Source organism: Penicillium paradoxum (genome assembly GCF_028828445.1).
Source record: "Penicillium paradoxum strain IBT 22861 chromosome Unknown utg000005l_segment0_segment0, whole genome shotgun sequence".
Classification (NCBI taxonomy): Eukaryota; Fungi; Ascomycota; class Eurotiomycetes; order Eurotiales; family Aspergillaceae; genus Penicillium; species Penicillium paradoxum.
The window spans coordinates 1,735,051-1,755,070 of record NW_026643183.1 but is presented as its reverse complement, the minus strand read 5'-3'; the positions used below and the strand labels follow the sequence as shown (position 1 = coordinate 1,755,070).

The 20,020-nt window shown below is 49.7% G+C and overlaps 7 protein-coding genes across 7 annotated transcripts; 3 read left to right on the top strand and 4 right to left on the bottom strand.

Moving 5' to 3' along the window:
- Positions 1–667: 667 nt before the first annotated feature.
- On the top strand, positions 668–856 carry N7457_005689 (uncharacterized protein; the record flags this gene model as incomplete). The annotated part of the gene is made up of 1 exon (XM_057176733.1): positions 668–856. The coding sequence occupies one exon, from the start codon at positions 668–670 to the stop codon at positions 854–856; it is 189 nt and encodes a 62-aa protein (XP_057031035.1).
- A 646-nt stretch (positions 857–1,502) lies between these two features.
- Positions 1,503–4,289, bottom strand: N7457_005688 (uncharacterized protein; the record flags this gene model as incomplete). Its single annotated transcript, XM_057176732.1, has 3 exons — positions 1,503–2,321; positions 2,382–3,958; positions 4,088–4,289. 3 exons carry the CDS (start codon positions 4,287–4,289, stop codon positions 1,503–1,505), a joined length of 2,598 nt encoding a protein of 865 aa, XP_057031034.1.
- Positions 4,290–4,626: 337 nt separating this feature from the next.
- Positions 4,627–5,877, bottom strand: trm10 (tRNA (guanine(9)-N(1))-methyltransferase; the record flags this gene model as incomplete). Its single annotated transcript, XM_057176731.1, has 1 exon — positions 4,627–5,877. One exon carries the CDS (start codon positions 5,875–5,877, stop codon positions 4,627–4,629), a length of 1,251 nt encoding a protein of 416 aa, XP_057031033.1.
- Positions 5,878–6,027: 150 nt separating this feature from the next.
- Positions 6,028–6,755, top strand: N7457_005686 (putative NADH-ubiquinone oxidoreductase subunit GRIM-19; the record flags this gene model as incomplete). The annotated part of the gene is made up of 4 exons (XM_057176730.1): positions 6,028–6,150; positions 6,239–6,345; positions 6,475–6,627; positions 6,707–6,755. Coding segments are annotated over 4 exons (432 nt in total), but the record flags the coding sequence as incomplete, so codon positions are not given.
- Positions 6,756–7,368: 613 nt separating this feature from the next.
- N7457_005685 (karyopherin MSN5) lies at positions 7,369–11,522 on the bottom strand (the record flags this gene model as incomplete). Its single annotated transcript, XM_057176729.1, has 8 exons — positions 7,369–8,716; positions 8,771–8,913; positions 8,972–9,230; positions 9,291–9,394; positions 9,457–9,681; positions 9,735–9,806; positions 9,856–9,980; positions 10,034–11,522. 8 exons carry the CDS (start codon positions 11,520–11,522, stop codon positions 7,369–7,371), a joined length of 3,765 nt encoding a protein of 1,254 aa, XP_057031031.1.
- A 991-nt stretch (positions 11,523–12,513) lies between these two features.
- Positions 12,514–14,932, bottom strand: N7457_005684 (sterylglucosidase 1; the record flags this gene model as incomplete). The annotated part of the gene is made up of 4 exons (XM_057176728.1): positions 12,514–13,146; positions 13,200–13,518; positions 13,570–14,501; positions 14,549–14,932. The coding sequence occupies 4 exons, from the start codon at positions 14,930–14,932 to the stop codon at positions 12,514–12,516; spliced, it is 2,268 nt and encodes a 755-aa protein (XP_057031030.1).
- A 528-nt stretch (positions 14,933–15,460) lies between these two features.
- N7457_005683 (SKI complex subunit tetratricopeptide repeat protein SKI3) lies at positions 15,461–19,946 on the top strand (the record flags this gene model as incomplete). The annotated part of the gene is made up of 3 exons (XM_057176727.1): positions 15,461–15,576; positions 15,637–15,837; positions 15,899–19,946. The coding sequence occupies 3 exons, from the start codon at positions 15,461–15,463 to the stop codon at positions 19,944–19,946; spliced, it is 4,365 nt and encodes a 1,454-aa protein (XP_057031029.1).
- Between the last annotated feature and the right edge of the window lie 74 nt (positions 19,947–20,020).

Below are 20,020 nucleotides of genomic sequence, written 5' to 3'. Positions count from 1 at the left end.
AACGCTGGTAATCCCCCGGTTTATATCTCATGGCTAGCACGCTCTGGTCTCTCCTTGGCCCATATATACTTGGATGTCTATCGACACAAAGATTCACCATCGACCACAATAACTAGGTACAGCCTTTATAGGATTTGAAGGAGGTAGAATGTTGGTCCTATGCGGTATATACTCCACCCACAGATGTCTCGAGGTACCAAGGCCCGTCGTTGCTCTACTGTCTTCCTTAAACAGGCATATGAAGTCGGAGATGGCCACCAGAATGGTCTTTAATCCAAGCCGTGTCAAGAAGTGGCGATGAAGTCCAATTTGCAAAGTGTATATGCGGTAATTCAAAACTCCTTTCGGCTGACTCCAAACAGAATCTCGCTTATTAGACGCGACCATTTCATTTTGGAGCCATGAGCCATGAAGATAGGCAGATGACATGCCTTATGTGTGTATCTGAGGGTACCTTTCCTATTGGCCTGGCAGAGATCAACACGACAGGCTGTATAATCAATACAGCAGCACTGGGGTGTCCATTCTGCCGACGATATCCTGCATCTAGGACACTGGCAAAGTACGGAATGGGTATCACGCCGTCAAAGATCTAGGGGATACAGTTCGTGATCAGGGAACGTTGATCTAGGCGAGGTGCCAGAAGTGCCATACTGCGAAGGAGTCGATGGAGCGGAACTGTGCGCGGGCTGGGCCTTCTGAACTGACGCATTGGGTCTGTGATGATTGTGGCGAGGAGCGGGAGAAGCAGAGGGTGGAAAGGGAGAGTGTGTTGGCGGAGCAGGAGGTGGAGGAGGCTAGGCTGGCTGGGATGGGAATTCAAGATGCTGAGCGTAAGGCGTGTGGAGGAAGATGAGGAACGAAGTGTCAGGATCATCAAGCCTTGCTCTAAGTGCGATACTATGACGATGAAAACGTCTGGATGTGGGCATATCGAGTGTTCGGTTGAAGACTGTGGTCCTCATTGGTGCTACTTTAGTGGGGAGGCGTTTAGTGAGAATTTAATCTATAAGTATATGAATGAGGCTCATCTCATGGGGGGATGTCTGGGGGAGAAATTCGGGATGTGAAAGTGGACGGTCATGGGGGACTACTATTCGGATGACGAGGACGGGGATGAGTTCCTGTTTCAATGGACAACACTCTTGATATCCTTTGGAACAACTGATTGATTGGTCAATTATTCATTTGTGATTTGTCTGAACTACTTGCGAACTACCTCATCAAAAAGGAATCCCAGCGTTTGGTCTGAATACTATCTGTTAGGCTCTAACTCAATATCGCCAAAAAGAAGCAAGTCAGGTCAGCGAGAAAGATAGTAGTGAACGTCGTGAGCCCCCCAGATATAGAGGGAATTCAGCGATGTCAGAAGGGCAACCCTCAGAAGAAATCACAACATTGAAAGAAACGGGAAAGCAGAACGTCAAGGGGTATGGGTAATGGTACAGAAATAGAGCAAAATCCGGGAGCCGATGAGAAACGTAAGGGGGAGAACGGGGAGACTAATAAGGCGAGTTGACAATGCTATCTCTGCCGAGGCGACTGCCCCATCCGCTGCGCGCACGTTGAGGTGTGGCTGGACCAGCGATGCTCTCGCGTGTGGGCTTCTGGAAGGTGCGCTTGGCGACCATGTTGACCTCGTTTGGCAGAGCGACGATAACATTCTTGTCGGAACCAAATCGGAAGTTATCAGCCATGACATTCTCACCATATCGCTTGATGGTGTATGGGTCCTTGCGATTCGCAACAACCTTCTTCATACTCCAGGTGATGATGAAGGGACCAGTGGCAGTGACGATACTGGTTTCAGTGGAGTCGACACCGGTGTTGAAGCGAGCTGGTGTGAATGCGATAGGCTGTTTCGTCTCGTGCTGGAACTGGGCAACGTGTGCGGGTTGCAAGCCAAGGCGGCGAGGCTGTGGCTTGGAGTCCTTCGCGAAAGCTCGCTCGAATCCGAGCTTGCCCTCATTCTTGCCCTCTTTCTGCAGTGAATCGATGAGGAGAAGGTAGGTACGGCAAGTGGCCAGGACCCAGCGTCCGTCTGCAGAGACATCCAGACCAATGATCGGCTCACCAAGGGCCGGAATGTGAGTCTTGGCGTTGATGCCCAGGCGGTCGAACATGCGAATGTCACCCTTGTTGGAGGCAACAGCAAGGTATCCCTTTTCGGTAGTAGCCATGGCTGAGAAATCGTTCTTGCTGGCGTACTGCTTCAGATCGGAATCGACAAGCTTGTTTCCAGCAAGACGAGGATCAATTCTGAAGAGGGCATTCTTGGAGATACCAACGAACGACTGTGCCGCAGTCATTTGTGCGAATTTCTGTAGAAAATTGGTTAGTTTGACGGGGTAAGGAAGCTCGGAAGCCGAAAGATAACTCACATTTTCGGGAGCGAAAGTCTCCACGGCGATATCATCATGGACCTTCCATTCGTCGACGATTTTGCCGTACTCCAAGTCCATCTTGTACAGGGAATTGGGATCATTCCCATTCTGGAGAATCATGTTCTGATCCTCAGCATGAAGCATAACTTTCTTAGGGCTGAACAGGGCACCCTTGGGAGTCTGAACCTTCGAAATAGTCGTGGAGAACTCAAGGTTGTTGTGAGGGGTATGCTTGAAGACACCGATTTTGGACCCGCGCACAACGAATGATCGATCGTGCTTGTAGCCGACTGCCAGTTGAGAGTTGACGTTTCCATCCGCATCGCGCGTCACGATATCTTCTTCCTCTTCGTCGCTGTCGTAATGCTCACTGCGCTGGGCATCGTCCTGATCGCCGTCATACTCTTCTTCGGCCTCCTCCTCTTCCTCCTCAAGTTCTTCCTCCAGTTTGTCATCGGCATCTTCCATGGTGAGATCCTGGAAGGCATCGAGCACATAGTCGCGGTCGTTCTCCTTGACCTTAGTCCACTTCATTTCATTGAGCTGTTCCCACAGGGCTTGCATCAGACCCTCCTGGAACCGCTCTTCCGAGGCTTGATCTTTGAAACGCAGGAGCCATGAGTAGGCCGCGCCATCTTCACCGTAGTGATTGAAGATGAATGACAGATATTCAAAGTTGAAGACAGGGTTGATATCGGCCACGACAGCCTGTCCCAGCCACTCCTTCTCCTTGCCAGAAATCTGGAGCCAGTACTGCCAAGTACCTACCTCTGAAACAGAGGCAACGATTTCGGACTCCTGCAGAACAAATGTTCCAGTCGAGAAGTCAAACAGATGCAGCTCAGCGTTTTCCTTGCTAAGAATCTCCTTGGCTTCGGGATGGGCTGCAGAAGGTGGGGCAATAGTCGGCTCCTCTTCGAGAGTGGCAGTCTTGATCTGCCCCTTAGACTGGGCATATTCCACATCTCTTGTCATAGCTGCAGTGGATTCCTCTGCTGTGAAGGAATTTCTGTGTGGCTTTGTAGTCGGAGAAGCGACCGGACTAGCAGAGGGAAGAGGCTCCTCTTCGTTGTATGAGAATTCTTGCAATTCTGCCTCCGTGGCCTTCTGGGCGCTGCGGCGGTGTTTACGTTCGTACTGACACTGAAGAGCAGCAACTTCAAACGTGGCAACTTTGTCTGATGGGACTGAGGAGTCGCAGATGAACTCAAAAAGATCACCAGCGTCACCGCTTAGGTCATCCCAAGCCAAGATTTTGGCTCCTCCGTCACGAAGTTCCGACCGGAAGTGAAGGGTTTGATCCAGGAGGAAAACCTTCTCGTCCTTATCTAAACCGTCACCTGCGCCTTGCTCACCGTCGTCGTCGGCAAGCTCTTCCTCGCCCTCTTCGTAGGCTCTCTGAATGACAAGCTGGTATTGGAAGTCCTGGCCGGTACGTCGGATTGTGGCAGCAGCGTCCTTGAAGATAAGCTCCGAGTAACCCTTGGGCGATTGTGGGCGGACCAGATACAGCTCTCCCTGGGGAATTGCGATGATGGCTTCTTTTGAAGCGTCACCGAACAGGAATTTGCTCACTAATGAATGTAAAAGATACGAGAGATTAGTTTACTAACTCCAAGCTATTTGAGAGCAAAAAGCGACTGGATATGGAGGGGTTTGGCGGGGCATGAAAAGCGTGTTGCTTACCGTTGCGGAGCATAAACATGGTTGCGAGGGGCAGCTGCCAAACAAAAATGTGGCAGGCACTTGGAGAAGAGAGAAATAAGGGAAGGAAAGGTGATCTGAAAAAGAATGGAGGGAGCAGAAACCGTAGCAGAGGCTCTTCTGCTTAAAAGGATAGAGAGCAAAAGCAACCTTGGAAGTGCTTCTTGCAATAATAATCACAAAGAAAATCGCCTCCGTCATAGACTGTGGCTGCCGTGGCTACCTGCTGAGTAAGCATCGTGAGTTCCAGTGGACGGCTTGCCCTATGCCAAATTGGGCATGCTTTACTTCTGTACTTCTCTGCTGGCCTGAATGGAAGGACATAGACATACAAAGGAATCCAAAGATGCACAGGACACGTACAGAACCAATGAAAGTCACCGAAGCACTGATCAAAGAAATGTCAAAGCACAAACAGGTCAAAATCTCTATGCAGACAGCAATCAGCACCAAAGCATAGGCGCTGTGGTATCAGGGTGGCTTTCGCTTTTCCATTGTTTGAATATGTGTACATGTTGTTTGTTGAAGATAAGTCAAGCTATTGCTTCTCTTCCTTTCCATCCTCAGTTCCTTCCTCCAAGTCCTCAATCTCTTCCAGCTGCTTGAGCTGTTCTTGTTGAAGTTCTTCCTCAGTAGCATCCTCAGCAGCATCCTCAGCAGCATCTTCAGCGTCTTCAGCATCCTCCGTACCCTCACCCTGCACATCTCTCAATGCTCCACCTTTCCGGGTCGGGATAACTTTCATGAATGCCTTGCCCCAGTCCCGAAGCTCCAACCATTGGAGCATGATCTCAATGACATGGTTTGTGGCTAGCACCGGGCGATGTGCCATTTGAATGTACTGCCCAATCGGCAATTTGGCAGTTTTGATACCCTTCGCAACTGCCTGGTTGTAGCAGACCGCCTTATGTCTGTTCTTATCCACCAACGCCCCAACAATATAAGTGCTGTAAGGCTTCAACTCGGTCAAGGTATTCTCACTATCACTGCTGAGATAGATAATTTCCCCATCCTCGGGCTTCGCATCAGTTTGGTCAGCGAACGGTCCAACAAGCTGGCCTCCACGAGGACCTGTCATCTGTTTTAGGGCCAGTTTGCCAGCATGCACAAAGTCTTCTTGCATAATGCGGACGCGCTTCCAGTTTTTGTGGGTTGCCAAAACAGTATGGAAGCGCACTTTCAATAGTTTATCAAATGACGAGAACATCATGTGCGCATTATACTTTGCGCGGCTGTTGTCCGAGTATGATCGAGTGAGCTGACCTGCCAAAGAGATGCGCTCTCGCTCTGACATCAGATCATCGTAGCCGCAGTCCATCACCAAGGTCAGAGGTATGAGTGTTGCCTTAGCGTGCTTAGCTTTCGTGCCACGCAATGTCTCTCGCAGCTTGTCGACAGCTTCTTGGCCACCCTTTTCCCTTGCCTCGTCAAACATAGCGCGCCGACGTTCTTTCTTTACTATGTTCTTTTCCTTCTTCTGGGCCTTCTGGAGCATGCGCTTTTGCTGGTGAGCTTCTGCACGGCGGATCTTCTTCATTTGGTTTTTTGACATTGGGGGCGCAGCTCCCTCAGCGACATCCTGGGGTGTAGATTCATTGGCAGCAGGTTCGGTCTTTTGAACCGTAGATCCGGAGAGGTCGTGGGGTTCGTTTCCAATCTGAGTGCCCGCAGCCTCCGGTTCGTTGGCGGCAACAACAGATCCGGCCATGGCAGGCTCTGGCACCTCGGACGTGGCTTCTTCGGGGTGATCTAGCTTAGCTAATTTCCGAGGTCGCTCTTGATCCTCCATTGTTGTGTAGTCGAATTGGCAAGCAAAACAAAAAAGTGGGCTGTCGAGTGTAGATCGGGAGTTGAAAAAGCACCCGCTCCGAAACCATGCCAGCCAATGAGATGTGCCGTAGCCCTCATTACTGTGCACTTTCTCACGTGACCCTCCAGACCCAACTTCTCCAATCGTCACAGCGGCTCCTCGTTATCCCTCCAAGCCCTCCACCCGCTTAATACCGCCACAATGCCTCAGGATATGCCCCCAACGGGGGGCTACGCTCAAGTCCAGTACAAGGTAAGCGGTACTATGCAGCTCCTGGGGTCCCAATGGCCCCGCGCACCCAGCACGAAAGCATCAAGGATCTCATGCTCACCCTCTATAGCGCAACGTCCCTGCCCGCGGCTTCAAGCCCGGTTACTACATGATTGGCATGCACTTGATCATGGCCTACGGATTCTACAAGTACTTCCACGGTGTCCGCGAGCAACGGTACGTTTCGCCCAGCACCAGGCTCCTCTCCTTCCTCCGATCGACCCGAGCGAACCGCATTTGGGACCCGATATAAGATTTGTAGTGGAAAGAAACAAAAGAACTCAGGAGCTGACAATCGAACGATAGTGAGCTCGCCCGTGAGAAGATGTGGTCACGTCTGCACCTCACTCCTCTCCTCCAGGCCGAGGAGGACCGCGATCAGGTCCGTCGGTACTACGCCGACAAGGCACGCGAGAAGGAGCTTCTCGGCACTGATGCCAAGGTCTACAACTCCGACCGGTATGTTCCATTGAGGCGTAATACGACGCTATCTTCACTATCATTCTCGACCAACGATGCTAATTGCTTGCCTTCACAGCTTTATCCGCCCTACTTTCGCCTATACCCCCTCCAACCTCACTCAATAGATGGTTTGACAATGTCATACCTATTTTGAGCGAATTGTACCGCCTTTCCCTCTCTCGATTTGACTCTGTATGATGCTGGTGTTTTGGAATGCTTGATTGGGCGACCCCTTGCCTCCATGGTATACGGACTGAACTGGGCTTTTCTGATCGTTGTGGGGAGAGCTAAAAGCATTGTGGTGGCAGTTGGGGTGGACCGTCTCGAAGCCAATTTGAGAAAAACATTGTAGATATTACTTGCCTAGTGAAGGGTTTAGTTCAGTCTTTTGCAATATGTCTTATTTCTTTGCTCGTTCAACTTTACATCTCGCTGCATTACTCGAGTAGATTAACAGTAGTCCAATGCAAATTCTTAAACATGGTGAAATTTGGTTTCTCTATGACAATATCTTTTGCAATGCGCCGCCGCTCGCTAACGACAAAGGGAGTTGATAAGCTGCAGCGCATGTCCATGCAGAAAGGGAAGATAGACGCCGGGATAATGGGCGAAAGGCCGCGGATTGTGTACAAAACGGAGACAGAGGACCCATGATATGTAAAAGTAAGAATCAACAAGCTCGGTAGCACCATGGCGTATCGAAACTGTTCACGATGTGAGAAGCACATAATGCTTAGGCTAACCGAAGAGATCAGCAACACCACCAAGATCAGGACCATCATTAATATCGACACGATGGTTCTGCTGCTGACTTTCCATCTCATTGGTCATATACCTCTCCTGGAGCGCTGAACGGGCCTTACGACGTTCCTCGCGCGAGCCCAGGATTTTTCCTTGTTCAGCAATACTGATGCCACGCAAAGGCTCAAGAAGTTCCAAAACCAATGCGCGCTGCTGTCTTGGGGATGTAGTTCTGTGAATTGCTGCCTCAGTGTGGGCCACTTTGTCTGCGCTAATTCCTGGCAAGCTCAGGAAAACAGCACGGGGTGTCTCGCTGTAGAAGCCATAGAGGCACCAGATCGATGCAATCAGCTGTGCGAGGTCTTTTTGCATATCGACAAAGTATGATTCATGTACAGATGCAATGCATGCTTTGAGAACATCAGTGCAAATGAATTCGCGAATGGTCGCGATGGTCGGACTGTCCGGGGTGTCGCTCGGAGGCGCAAAGTCTTGCAGAATTGACCGGATGACGCGGGTGATAATGCTACCGCTACGCGTATCGCGCATGCGAAGAGCATGTGTACAGAAGAGCATGACGGGCTCAAATATCTCCGGAGAGGAGAGCACGAAATGGCGAATAGAATCAGGGAGATTCGGGGTTGGCTGAGGTGCGCTAGGATCCGATTCAACTCCATCTGGATCTGGGGATTCGTATGTTGTCAGTGTCGGGCGTTTCAAAGATGGGCGACAGGACAGGGGGTCGTTACCACCTCTCTGGGGATCGAATAGGCTGGCTACCATGATCACAGCAGAGTAAGTCAACTGACGAAGAACACTTTCGGACTTCATCTCAGTAGTGAGATCTCCGTCTGAAATCCCATTCTTGCGTTGTTCGATAATTTCCCATTCTGTGGTGACTTTTCGATCAATGTTGGTAAACAAGGTCGATAGCATGGGAGGTAGGAATTGGCCGCGGAATTGCACGGGACAGTCATCAATCAGACAACGTGAGATGTTGAGCAAAACTGAGAACTGGTGGGAAGAGAGATGCGGTGAATCAACGAACAATGCTTCAGCTAGGGGACCCGGAAGTTCGGCGAATCCATAAAAGTGTTCCCGCATGCGACTCATGCTAAACAGCATGGAGTAACATGCTTCGCGAACAGCCCGGACCTTTCCTCGAACCGATGATGCAAACCCTTCAAGAGTGGACTTCGAGGTTGTGATTCTGGCATAGAACTCCTCACGGCTTCCGACGGAGATACCAGCCTGCCAAAACCGATCTGTCAGGATTCGCTCGACCACTGGCTGCATGCCTTCAACCATGTTCCAATTGGTAGGATTGTGGAAGGCATGAGCGTGTCTAAATATAGACAATTAGCTTAGTGATGTGAAAATTGTCAGGATGAATAATTACCTAACAAGCTGCAACAAAGTGGGAAGGATCAGAGGGATCAATTCGTGCCACATCTCACAGGCAGTTCCGTAGGCTGGCATGGACTTTTTGACTCGATCCGTGGAAACAGCCAACATTGTTTTGGTACCACGCAATGGCAATAGCTAGAATATAGTGTGTCAGATTGACATTAGCAAAAGAGATGAGGTTTGTGATTCCTACCTGGAACTTCCTGGTCATCTCTTCTTGGACTAACTTTCCTTCGTTGTCCAAGGGAACCTCTGTCCATTCAACCAGTTTCTGGGCTTGTTTGGATTGCATATATGGACCGACATTTTCCAATCCAAGCATACTACAAAAGCCGGCAAAAGTAGAGCTGTTTTGACGGAATTGATCATCTTGCCATGATTCACGGATGGGCTGGAGGAAGGCCGCGAGCCTACTTTGACGCAGATAAGGATCAACATTGATTGCGCGTTGCCTGCGTTGAGTCAGTCTGGCACAGTTTGGAAATCAGAACAAGAACGAGAAGGGATCTTACATGATGATTACCAAGATAGAAGTTAGCTCCATTTGCAACTTGTCATCTATCCGGTTAGTCATCGTGACTTCTTTAATCTTGGGCTCAAGAAGGTCATAGAAAGTCTATAGAGGACATGGTTAGAGGTTATCACATGTAGACAACACGCGTGTGACGATATGCATACATAGAAGTAGTCCGCATAGCGCATGGCCAGCCGACGGAGTTCAGAACTCGCCAAGCTATGAAGCTCTTTGACAGCCTCCGAATACAATGGGTATTGGGACTGATCTGGTAGGCGTGTCATGAGAATGTGTTCCAAAACTTTCAGTGCAAAGCCTGGATGGTTGTCCAAGGCTTTAGAAGAGATGTCGACAGCCAGCTTGATGACTCGTTGTTTCAAGACAGGGTCCTGTAGCGGGGAGATGAGTGGACGATATTCCTTGGATTTCTGCAGTGACATACCTCAAAGGATCTTTGCATCAAACTTGAAGCCCAGTTTTCCACAGCGTGCTCGAGTTCAATCCGCTTGGATTCCTGTGACATGTTAGCAACTGACTATCCGATCTCCGTCCCAGCCGCTTACATCACGTTGTGGTGCTTTCCCATGGGCCGAAACCCACTTGTTGTATCCCTTGATGACGGCCTCTACCACTGCGAATTGAGCATCCGCCCGCATGAGAGGGATCGAGGATTTGTTGAACGTTTCCACTGCAGATTGAATAAGTATTGGGGTTTAGATTCATTGAACTGATGACACTTACTGCTGAAAGGTTGAACACCGCTGTACAAATTATCAAGGTTGGTATCAACCCGCGCAAGAATTTCGCGTACCGCTTCCTGGGGCCGCTTCAAGGTGATAGTTTCGATGATTGAGGAACAGTAACGGCGGTAATTTCCAACAAAGGCATGTCGCTCAGGAATGGTATCAATATCTTCGATCAAGAATTGCACTGTGGGATCATCGGACTCAGTGGGCAGAGACTCCCAACGAAGGAGTCTCTGGGTGCAAATGTTCAAAAATTGCGGTGTTTGCCCGACCACAAACTCCAAGTTGCTGATTTTCGCGTGCTGTAACAACCTGGACCATAAATGCAAACAAGGTATGGACACTACTAAGCTCTGGTGTTGCATGATGTTGACCATAAATTGCAGGAACGGCGGGAGATTCAAACGGTTCGTGTTGTCTCGCAAGAACTTATCATCCTCCAGACACCCAGCGATGTATGAAATCATCTCGGAGAGCTTTTTAGAGATAAGGTATTTAGATTCATCAACATCGTCTGGGCCTACAATCGACCACTCAAAGATTTGTTGAAGAAGGAGAAGATAGTCCGACTCAAATATTAGGCAGATCAGCCCATTGGATTCTTCGCCACCAATAGTGTTCCTTCCGTAGAGTGCATGAAGCGCTTCAACTGCAGAGAGGAGCACTTGGTCATCTTGGCAAGGCAAAGCTCGGAAGATGCTGGGAACAACCTGGGAGGCAATGACCGCGTTGTAGAGCGACCATGATAAGGCAGATCGTAAAGTTGCCAAAGCCTTTACGGCTGCATCCCGGGCCTGTTCCGAGCTAGAGATATTTTGGACGCAATTGTCCAGGAACTCGCAAATTCGAACCAGCCAGCCCTCCGTCCCACAACGTGGAATGGTAGCATTGTGCTTGTCCCCGGTAATTTGCTCAACGATGCCTGCAGGAGTGAAGATCTCGATGAGAGACCGGTTGAGCTCACCTCCCCGTAGTGATGAAGCAGTATCCTCACGGAAAAACACATCCTCAGAAAGGGTTTCAAGAACAACAAGGACCAATTCTTTATGGACGAGAGATGCGCCCCAGAACTGAACCAGCTTGGCATCCATATCCATCCAATCCAATCCCCATGTCTTCTTCGCGGCCTCAGTCCACAGCTGGGCAATCTTGTTTCGGAAATAGGCAGGGTCTTCGGGCCGGATGTTCTCAGCGAGTTGCAAAATCATCACACGCAATGTCTCGGCCTCGTCTGGGTTCGTAAAGTTGTATCGGCGGAGAACGTGATCAAGGAGAGTTAGGCCAAAGTATCGTACCACGGGCTCATGCTCCATGCGAGACGCCAAAAGGAAGCCATTTCGTGCTGCCGAATCTGAATCTTTCAGATTCTCCACGAACTGCGAGGCCTCTTTCCGGAGATCGTTTGAAGATGCAGGGTTGTGAATGAGTTGCAGGGCACGGACAATGTCGGCCATGCCACCCTCCGACAGCTCCTCCGCAGCCATCCTGTCGACGCGTTGCAGCGGTGTTTAATGATCGAAAAAAAGATATCGGGCTCGTGTCACAGAGGAAGACCGCGTCTCATAGTCAAGTGGAAAAAAAATCGGGTGAGAATCGATGGCCGTTGAACCTGTCCTGTGTTGGCTTAGCAGTCGGACACCGCAACGGCCATCCGTACGCGCCACTCGCTCTTTCCGGGGAGATTGGGTTCGGGGTTGAGGATTGATCTGAAGGGAGGAGGTACTTTTGCAAACAAGCAGGGTTGGCGACGACTAATATCACGGAAGGGAAGTCTTGCTGAATACAAGAGACTTGTCGGGCTGAGAATTTTCCCTGGAGATCAACAAGGGCACACCGCTCACCGTTGATGCTCCGCTCTATTGTCTCCTTTCACTCTAGGGGGTGCATATATGGAGGACTCGATGTTCAAGGGTCCATATGTGAAAGAAAATCAGATCAATTTGCCCTCCCATATATTTTTCCCTTTGTTCTATATAAACGGGCGGCTTTATTCTGGTGTCATCATAGTTGCCCATGTCCAGCCCGAGCTATGCCCCTCATCATTGTTTATCTTATCTGGCGGCTGTTGGTGCTCACGGCATGGGTGTATACATACTGGAGCTAACTATAGACTTATCACATCCTTGTCTATCTTAGGTCGATATGTATAATAGAGACCATGAATTGTATACCATAATCGTTCTTGGGCATTTATGGGGGGTTTTTGTTCTAATGGTGGGTTTGGTCTCTATCTATATTTTAGCGACAAGGTATATAAACACTCCTTACATAGAGTGGATCACCGTATGGATGGAAAGATTAGAGGATGCAGAATTTAGTACATGACTATATACTATGTAATCAAGATGTATGATGAGATCATCTTGTTATAAGGCAGTATCTGAATAAACATTACAAGAGGAGATGTGCGAAGAATAAGCAACTCGTTCAAATTGGTAAAGGAAGATCAGCATCACCGAAAATATAACTAGAAGTTCACATCATGGCACATTGGCCCCTCTGGCATTGTTCCAGATAACTCACATCCTCCCCTCCCGGGTTAGAAAATTCTCCAGGCTTGCGCTTGAGTCCTTCGATCTTGATGTCCTGTTCTCCCTCGCCATGCCACCATCGCAGATGCTGCAGCTTAATTCCCTGGATGTCATGGATATTAATATCCCATTTGCCGCCACTGACTGCGACGACAAGGTTGGTCTCTGGGAAATGGAACTCTGGAAGATATATCTCAGTTGGGGCAGTTGCGGTGGTAGGCCCTTTGGCTGTCAATGATAGAGTGAAGGCACAGTTCTTGAGATCGAAAACATGGCTCTCCAATTTGCCGCTCACAAAAGTTGGACTCGGGCGGAGGTATGCCTCTGCTGCGCGATATCCTTGCGTCTGTCGCACAGATGGCTGGGATTGGTCGCTGGAAATTGAAGGCGTTACCAAAGCACCTTTGAGATTCCGAGGTTCAACCGCTGTTTCTTCTCTGCTACTGCGACTTTCCGAGTAGGCTGGGGATTGAGGATTGAGGGACCTGGCGGAACTTCCCGCCGGCAATTCGAGATCATCGAGGGAGAATATAGACAAGTCCTCCCCATTCCATTGGTCACCCCATTCATGGTCATTCTACACGGTCTTAGCGAAATTCGTAGCACCACAACGAAAAAGAAAAAGATTACCTGAGTGACATATACCCAGAGGGTAAAGCCATTAGAAGTACTGCCTTCCAATGCGAAATGGTTTGCGTCCATGGCGCTGGTTTGACTGCTATAATCACCGGTCTTGTAGGCGTTTTTCTCGTCCATGTCATAGGGGATTCCGATTTCTGTGAATACCACGGGATGACTGCCCATGTAGTTTCGGCTTTCATCACGAAGGAATTTAAGCTGGTCACGCAAACAATTTCGAATAGCTGACTCGCCAATCTTGACCGCAAAGGCAGGTGTAAGGTATTTACCGCGGAGAACACCAATGACATCCACATTGTAGAGTCGGTTCCTGTGGTAGTTAGAAATGATACAGGGATACTAAAATTTGACCAGTTCTCACCAGTGCTTTGTCAAAAGAGTCAACCCATCATAGTAGTGGACTGCATGGACCATATTTGGATCATCATCAGCAGTGCCCTTGACATCTGGTGGCACCTCCATCACAGGTGGCTGGCAAAACATTATTGCATCGGGCCAGATTCCCCGAATAGCGTCTTTATATGCTCGATAATGGTCCAAGAAATATGAGTTTGTAAACTTCTCGTAATCGAGTGGCTTGCCGGTTTGAGGGCTCTTGGAGAAATAATCCTTTTGCAGGAGGGTGTCGGTAGACGGATCCCAAACACCATGCTGAGCCCAGATGCACTCCCCAAGTTTCCACCCAGGGTCACGGTGCCAGCCATACTTGCTATCATCGTGATCAGCTGGCAACCAGGCTATGTCACCCGCAGGATCCACAAGATTTGTGCCTGTTTTGTAAGGACCAAAGTTTCCGAAAGCCCATGTTGTCTGCTCACAAGCTTTTCCAGACCCGGTGAGCATTGCTTGAAATGCTGTTGGCGAGGTACCAAGTTGGAGCTGCTGTTCTGGTGGAATTACCGAGATGTCTTGCACGCCAATGATACCACGATGAGGCTCGTTCATGCTTTCCCAGCCAATAATCACCTCGCCATCGAGGTCACCGGCTTCGTGGATTTTCTGAGCCAAGTATGCACACGCATTGATGAAGTGGCTTTGGAGATACTCTTGAATATTCACCCCATCAATGACTGCCTTGGGAGCAAAGTCCCGTCCAGCCCAAAACAAGGTAAACATGGTTTGGCAAACAAGCCTAGTGTAATTTGTGCTCCAGATCATTTTGGGGAATTCCGCGGGGACATCATATGTGTTTTGTACCAAGGCGGCTTCCGTGGTCTTGAAAGCTTTGGGATTAAGTCCAGCTGCATAGAGTGTCCACATAGGTGCCCCAGATCCCCCAGAGAACCTAGACCACTAGGAGAGTCTTAGCGCAGATTGATATGTTCTTTGTCTAAACTTACCACATCCTGATGTGGATCCATAAAGACCCAAAAGTCGTATTGTTTGGCTATCCGGAGCACTTCTATGGTAAATGCAACCCAGTCATGGTCGTAAACCCCCGGTCCCGCGTGCTCAATAGCTTCCCAGGTAAAGATATATCTGATAGTGTTATAACCCCATTTTCTAAGTCGCCTGAAATGAGTATGCGCTTCTTCCAGTGGAAATGGTCGTCCAACAAATGAGACATTATCCGCATCGAAGAAGTTGTCGGCGATGTATGTAGGGATATCAGGTGTCTTTGGGTATTTGGCATCAGCCGCGACGTTGATTCCCCTCAGTGTGATCTCCCGATTGTGAGGATCTCGAAAGGACTGCCCCTCAACCTTGAGGCGCAATGGGGCCATTGTGGCTCGGACTGAATCGAATCTTAAGTCAAATGAGGTTGCGGTGTCAAGCGGAGTGTTTGAGCGCGAACAAGTCAAGAAACGAAGTATACAAGGCTCTCAGCTCGTAGAAAGGGTATCATCAACGTAGATCAATGCCCCCTGGATCTTCTGTACTTGACAGTAAGAAGTGGGATAGCTTGTTAAACTGCCTTGGCAGCCTTTAGGAAGGGTCACGAGGGCTGGTTGACGAGCTGCCCGACTGCTCCGTACCAACTGCTAGAGCACGTGATTCTGAATCAACCTCGAGAGACCTCTTCGAAACGCTTGCTTCCTTCAAGTTGCTTCGATAAGTTCGCCGTCAGATTCAGCGCAAGTTTTCTTTCATCAAGTCAATTGCAAGCTTCAAGCCAACGGTGAGCTCATTGCCAACTCGAAGATCGGTGTCCACCTTGGCCTGATAACGATAAGGAGTGACGTATCGAAAGCTAGCCGACCGCTTTGCTCCACTACGACAGTTTCTCCCCGCTGCTTCTGCACAACGGAAACATGTCGAGCAAAGCGGCATTGAAAGCTGTGCGAACAGCCTTGGAATCTAAAGACTACCAAGATGCTGCTGCAAAGGCAAAGGAGCTCATCAAGGGCGATTCCAAGAACTACCACGCGTATGATAATTCCTGCTCATGCATGAAAACATGACTAACGGGGTTTGTTTTCTCTTTCAGACATGTCTTTCTCGGCCTTGCGTACGACCGCATGAAAAACGTCGAAGAAGCAGAGAGCGCGTATTCTGCAGCGACCCAAATCAACCCCGACGACAAAACTGCCTGGCAAGGATTGGTCTCCCTATACGAGAGACAGCGCGGCTGTGAGCATGATGGTTATCGCCAGGCAGTCATTGCGCTTGGAAAGATATTCGCCAATAAGTATGTTTTGGCTTCTGTTTTATTGCGATAACTCAAAAGATACAGTGCTGACCATATCTAGCGACGAGAAGGACCGCTGCAACGATCTGGTTAACAAATACACAAAGTCGATGAAGAACAATGGGACCAAAACTCAACAGAAACATGCATTGGAGCTGCAGTTACCGGGTTCGCCCCTTTATGACTTCCTTGAGGGCCGATTGCCTCATCCAGCGCAGACATACCAGCGATTGATTGATATAACCGAGAGCCAAGAAAAGGAATTCATCAATCGTGAAATTGGAGAGCGCAGAACACGTCTAGGTGCTCGCATTGAACAAGTTACTCAGGAAGTCCGGCGGGAGGCTGCGAATAAGAGCCGATTGGACCAATTTTACCACGGAATAATTGATTGGACCAACGATGATACCGTGCGCCGTCAATATGAGGAGAAATTGTTCCAACGTGCGTATGATGAGCTCGGCTTTCTGCCCGAGAGTGAGAAGAAGGCGAAGAGAGAAGTTGTGTACAAGGCAGCATACGACATGGTGATTATCAAACATCCGTTCGAGCCCGCATGGAAGGTTTTCCTAGGTTGGCAGGATGTTCAGGATTATTCTCAGTATGACGTGGGGCACCTGCGTGAATACATTGAATTTTTCCCAGAGTCTGGACTTTCACATGTTCTCAGAGGGTTCTTGTCGAGCGAACTGTCGCCGTTTCCCAATGATCCTTCCGATGAATCAGAAAGCAGAGATGTCAAGGATAGTGATGAGACGACGGTCGCTGAAACTGATCTTGAGACTGATGGAAATGCGATAGCTGCTCAAGATCGTCTCATCATTATGGTTGAAGGCTTGGAGTCCGCTCGGAATTCGATTCTAGCCCATCGCATCATGGCAGATTTCTATCTCTCTTTGGAAGAGTATGCGAGTGTGGTCACTGTTGCTCGAAAGGGATTACTTTACATCAAGGACTTGATAAAGTACAGTGGGATCAATATTCCCAACACCACCGATGCGCTAAATAATGCACTTGCCAATGCGCTGGTCCATTATCAATCCCCCCGCCACCACCCAGAGGCGAAGGCACTCTTTGAGGACATCCTCAAACGGAACCCAACTTCTTCCAATTGCCTTCTTGGCATTGGTATGGTTTTGAAAGAAGATCAGGACTATGCAGAAGCCGTCAACTTCCTGCGGCGATCGCTTGAACGTGATCCTTCTAACCTCAAGATTCGTGCAGAGCTTGCTTGGTGTGAGGCATTAAATGGCAGTCTTGAATCTGGCTTGTCTAGTCTTCAGGACACCCTTGAGGACTTGAAAGAAGCCCAGCCAGAAAACAGGGACTTCATTTCGGAGCTTTTCTACCGCATTGGCTATTGCCAGTGGGAGCTTAATCCGTCCCCAGCTGCCCGGAAAGACCGCAACGGTGCTTACGCTAGCCTTTTTGCATCTATTCAGGCGAATATGAATTTTGCTCCGGCATACAGCCTCCTTGGGTTTTACTTCGCAGATTACAAGAAGGACAAGACGAGAGCTCGCAGGTGCTTCCACAAGGCATTTGAATTATCGACCTCGGAGATTGAAGCCGCTGAGCGTCTTGCCCGAGGCTTTGCTGATTCGAAGGAATGGGACCTTGTCGAAGCCGTTGCCCAGCGGGTCGTTGACTCCGGCAAAGCTAGACCCTCTCCTGGGTCCAAGCGCCGGGGATTCAGCTGGCCATATGCGGCACTAGGGTCAGTCCAGGTCAACAAACAGCAATATAGCAAAAGTATTGTGTCATTCCAAGCGGCGCTTCGACTTGCGCCAAATGACTACCACTCATGGGTTGGCCTTGCCGAAAGCTATCACCATTCTGGTAGATATGTCGCCGCCACCAAGGCATTCGAACACGTCAAGACATTGGAGTCAGGCCTTTCAGAAAAAGACAAAGAGCACGTATGGTTTGCGCGGTATATGCTGGCAAACGTAAGACGAGAGCTTGGCCAATACGATGACGCAATTGATGCCTATGAAGATATTTTGAAATCACGACCTGATGACATTGGTGTGACTCTCGCACTCCTTCAGACTTTGACAGAAAGTTCGACGAAGAGCCTTGGTTTGGGTCTCTTCAACGATGCAGCAGAACTCGCCTGCGAAGCTATTGTGGTCGCGGGCTCACTTGCACATGCCAAAAGTGACATTTTCAACTTGTGGAAGGCCGTAGGTGATGCCTGCGCCAATTTCTCATATATGAAATCCAAGGCTGGAAGGCTGTCCGCTTCCCGTTGTAGGGCTCTACTGGCGGTCGATCTCGATCCCATGGCCCTTGATGTCATGGCCGATGTCGATGGTGTCGGGAATGGCTGGCTCGAAGCCAATGACAGTGAAGAGTCAATGCCATCCGACTTCTACAATCACATCTCCATCATCGCCTATAAGCGTGCACTCCATGTTTCCTTACATGATACTCATTCTCAAGCAGTTGCCTGGTACAATCTGGGTTGGGCTGAATACTCAGCATACCGCAGTTCGCAGCCGGACTCTACTAAGAAAGGCAAGAAGCCCCGCAAGTTTCTGAAAGCAGCTATGCGGTGCTTCAAGAGAGCGATCGAATTGGAAGCCGGTAACTCCGACTTTTGGAACTCACTGGGTGTCGTCACTGCAACTATGAGTCCTAAGGTTTCCCAGCATGCCTTTGTGCGAAGTTTACATTTGAATGAACGTAACGCACAAGTCTGGACCAATCTCGGCGCACTGTATCTCCTCCACGGAGAAGATCGGAAAGCCTACGATATCTTCTTGCGAGCGCAGGCGACCGACCCAGACTACTCACAGGCCTGGGTTGGCCAGGGCTTTATTTCACTCGGTATGGGCGATGTCAAAGAGGCGAGAGGTCATTTCGAACACGCTTTTGATATTTCGAATTCATCTGATATTCTTCCTAAGCGCCACTTCAGTCTAACTCACTTTGATCATCTCTATGAGCCTTCGGCCTCAAACGAGGTGTCTCAACTTATCCAGCCATTCTTTGCACTTCATCAACTTTGCATCCAAAATCCGTCAGACCTGCCATTCGTGCACCTTTCCGCTCTGTTGGCAGAGAGAATGGGCGAGACCAGAGATGCCGAGTCTAGCTTGCATATTGTCTGTTCAGGCATGGAAGAAGAGTTCGAAAAGACTGAATCGCCAGCTTCGCTTTCAAAGTATGCCCAGGCGAACGCAGATATGGCCCGCATCCTACTTGCAAGCCACTCTTACGAGGAGGCCGCAGAGAAGGCTGAACTCGCGCTCACGCTTTCTGGAGAGGAGGACGCGGAGAAATTCGATCCGCAGGCCTGTAAGAAGCTTCGTCTGTCCGCGCATTTGACCGCTGGTCTGGCACATTACAATCTGAAGTCGATGGATCAAGCGATTGATATGTTCCGCGACGCCCTTGAAGAAGCAGACAATGCTCCAGATGTGGTATGTCTTCTTGCCCAGGTCCTATGGGCCAAGGGTGGCGAGGAGAACCGGTCCGTCGCTCGCGAGCAACTGCTCGACTGTGTTATGAACCACCCTGGCCATATTGGAGCAGTCACCCTTTTGGGTGCCATTGCACTCCTCGATGCGGACCATGATGCCATTGAGGCAGTTGAATCCGACCTCAATGGCATGATCGCGCGTGATGATATTGATCTTCACGACCGTGCAAAGATCATCAAACTTCTAAGCGCCATTTCAGCAACCGGACTCAACGGTAATGCATCTGTCCCCGAGGATATCAGGCGCATTGGCGAGGCCACTGCTGCCGTGATGCTTTGCCCCGGACAGCCCGCCGGATGGATGGAGCTATCAGCAGCATCACAAGAGCCATACTCAGCCGCCATGTCTGTTGAACGCGCGCTGCGGAGCGTACCTCCCTACAGCAACCTTGGGGCCGAGGATCTCAGCCTGGCCTATGCGCAGACTGGCAAGGCCAGCGACGCCCTCCGGGCGATCATGGTTGCTCCGTGGAAGCGCAGTGGATGGGAGGAATTGGGCCACATTGATGGTAGTGGGCAACCCCGGGAGCGTCCTACAAACTCTGGACAGGACCAATCGGACGACGGTGAAGCTTTAGTCACATGGAAGCGCCGTACAACCACGACAACTGCACGATTCTAAGATATAGTGTATCTATTTGACCGCGCAGTCAGTTTTTAGCGCACAGACATGAGACAACATCGGTCTCTTATACA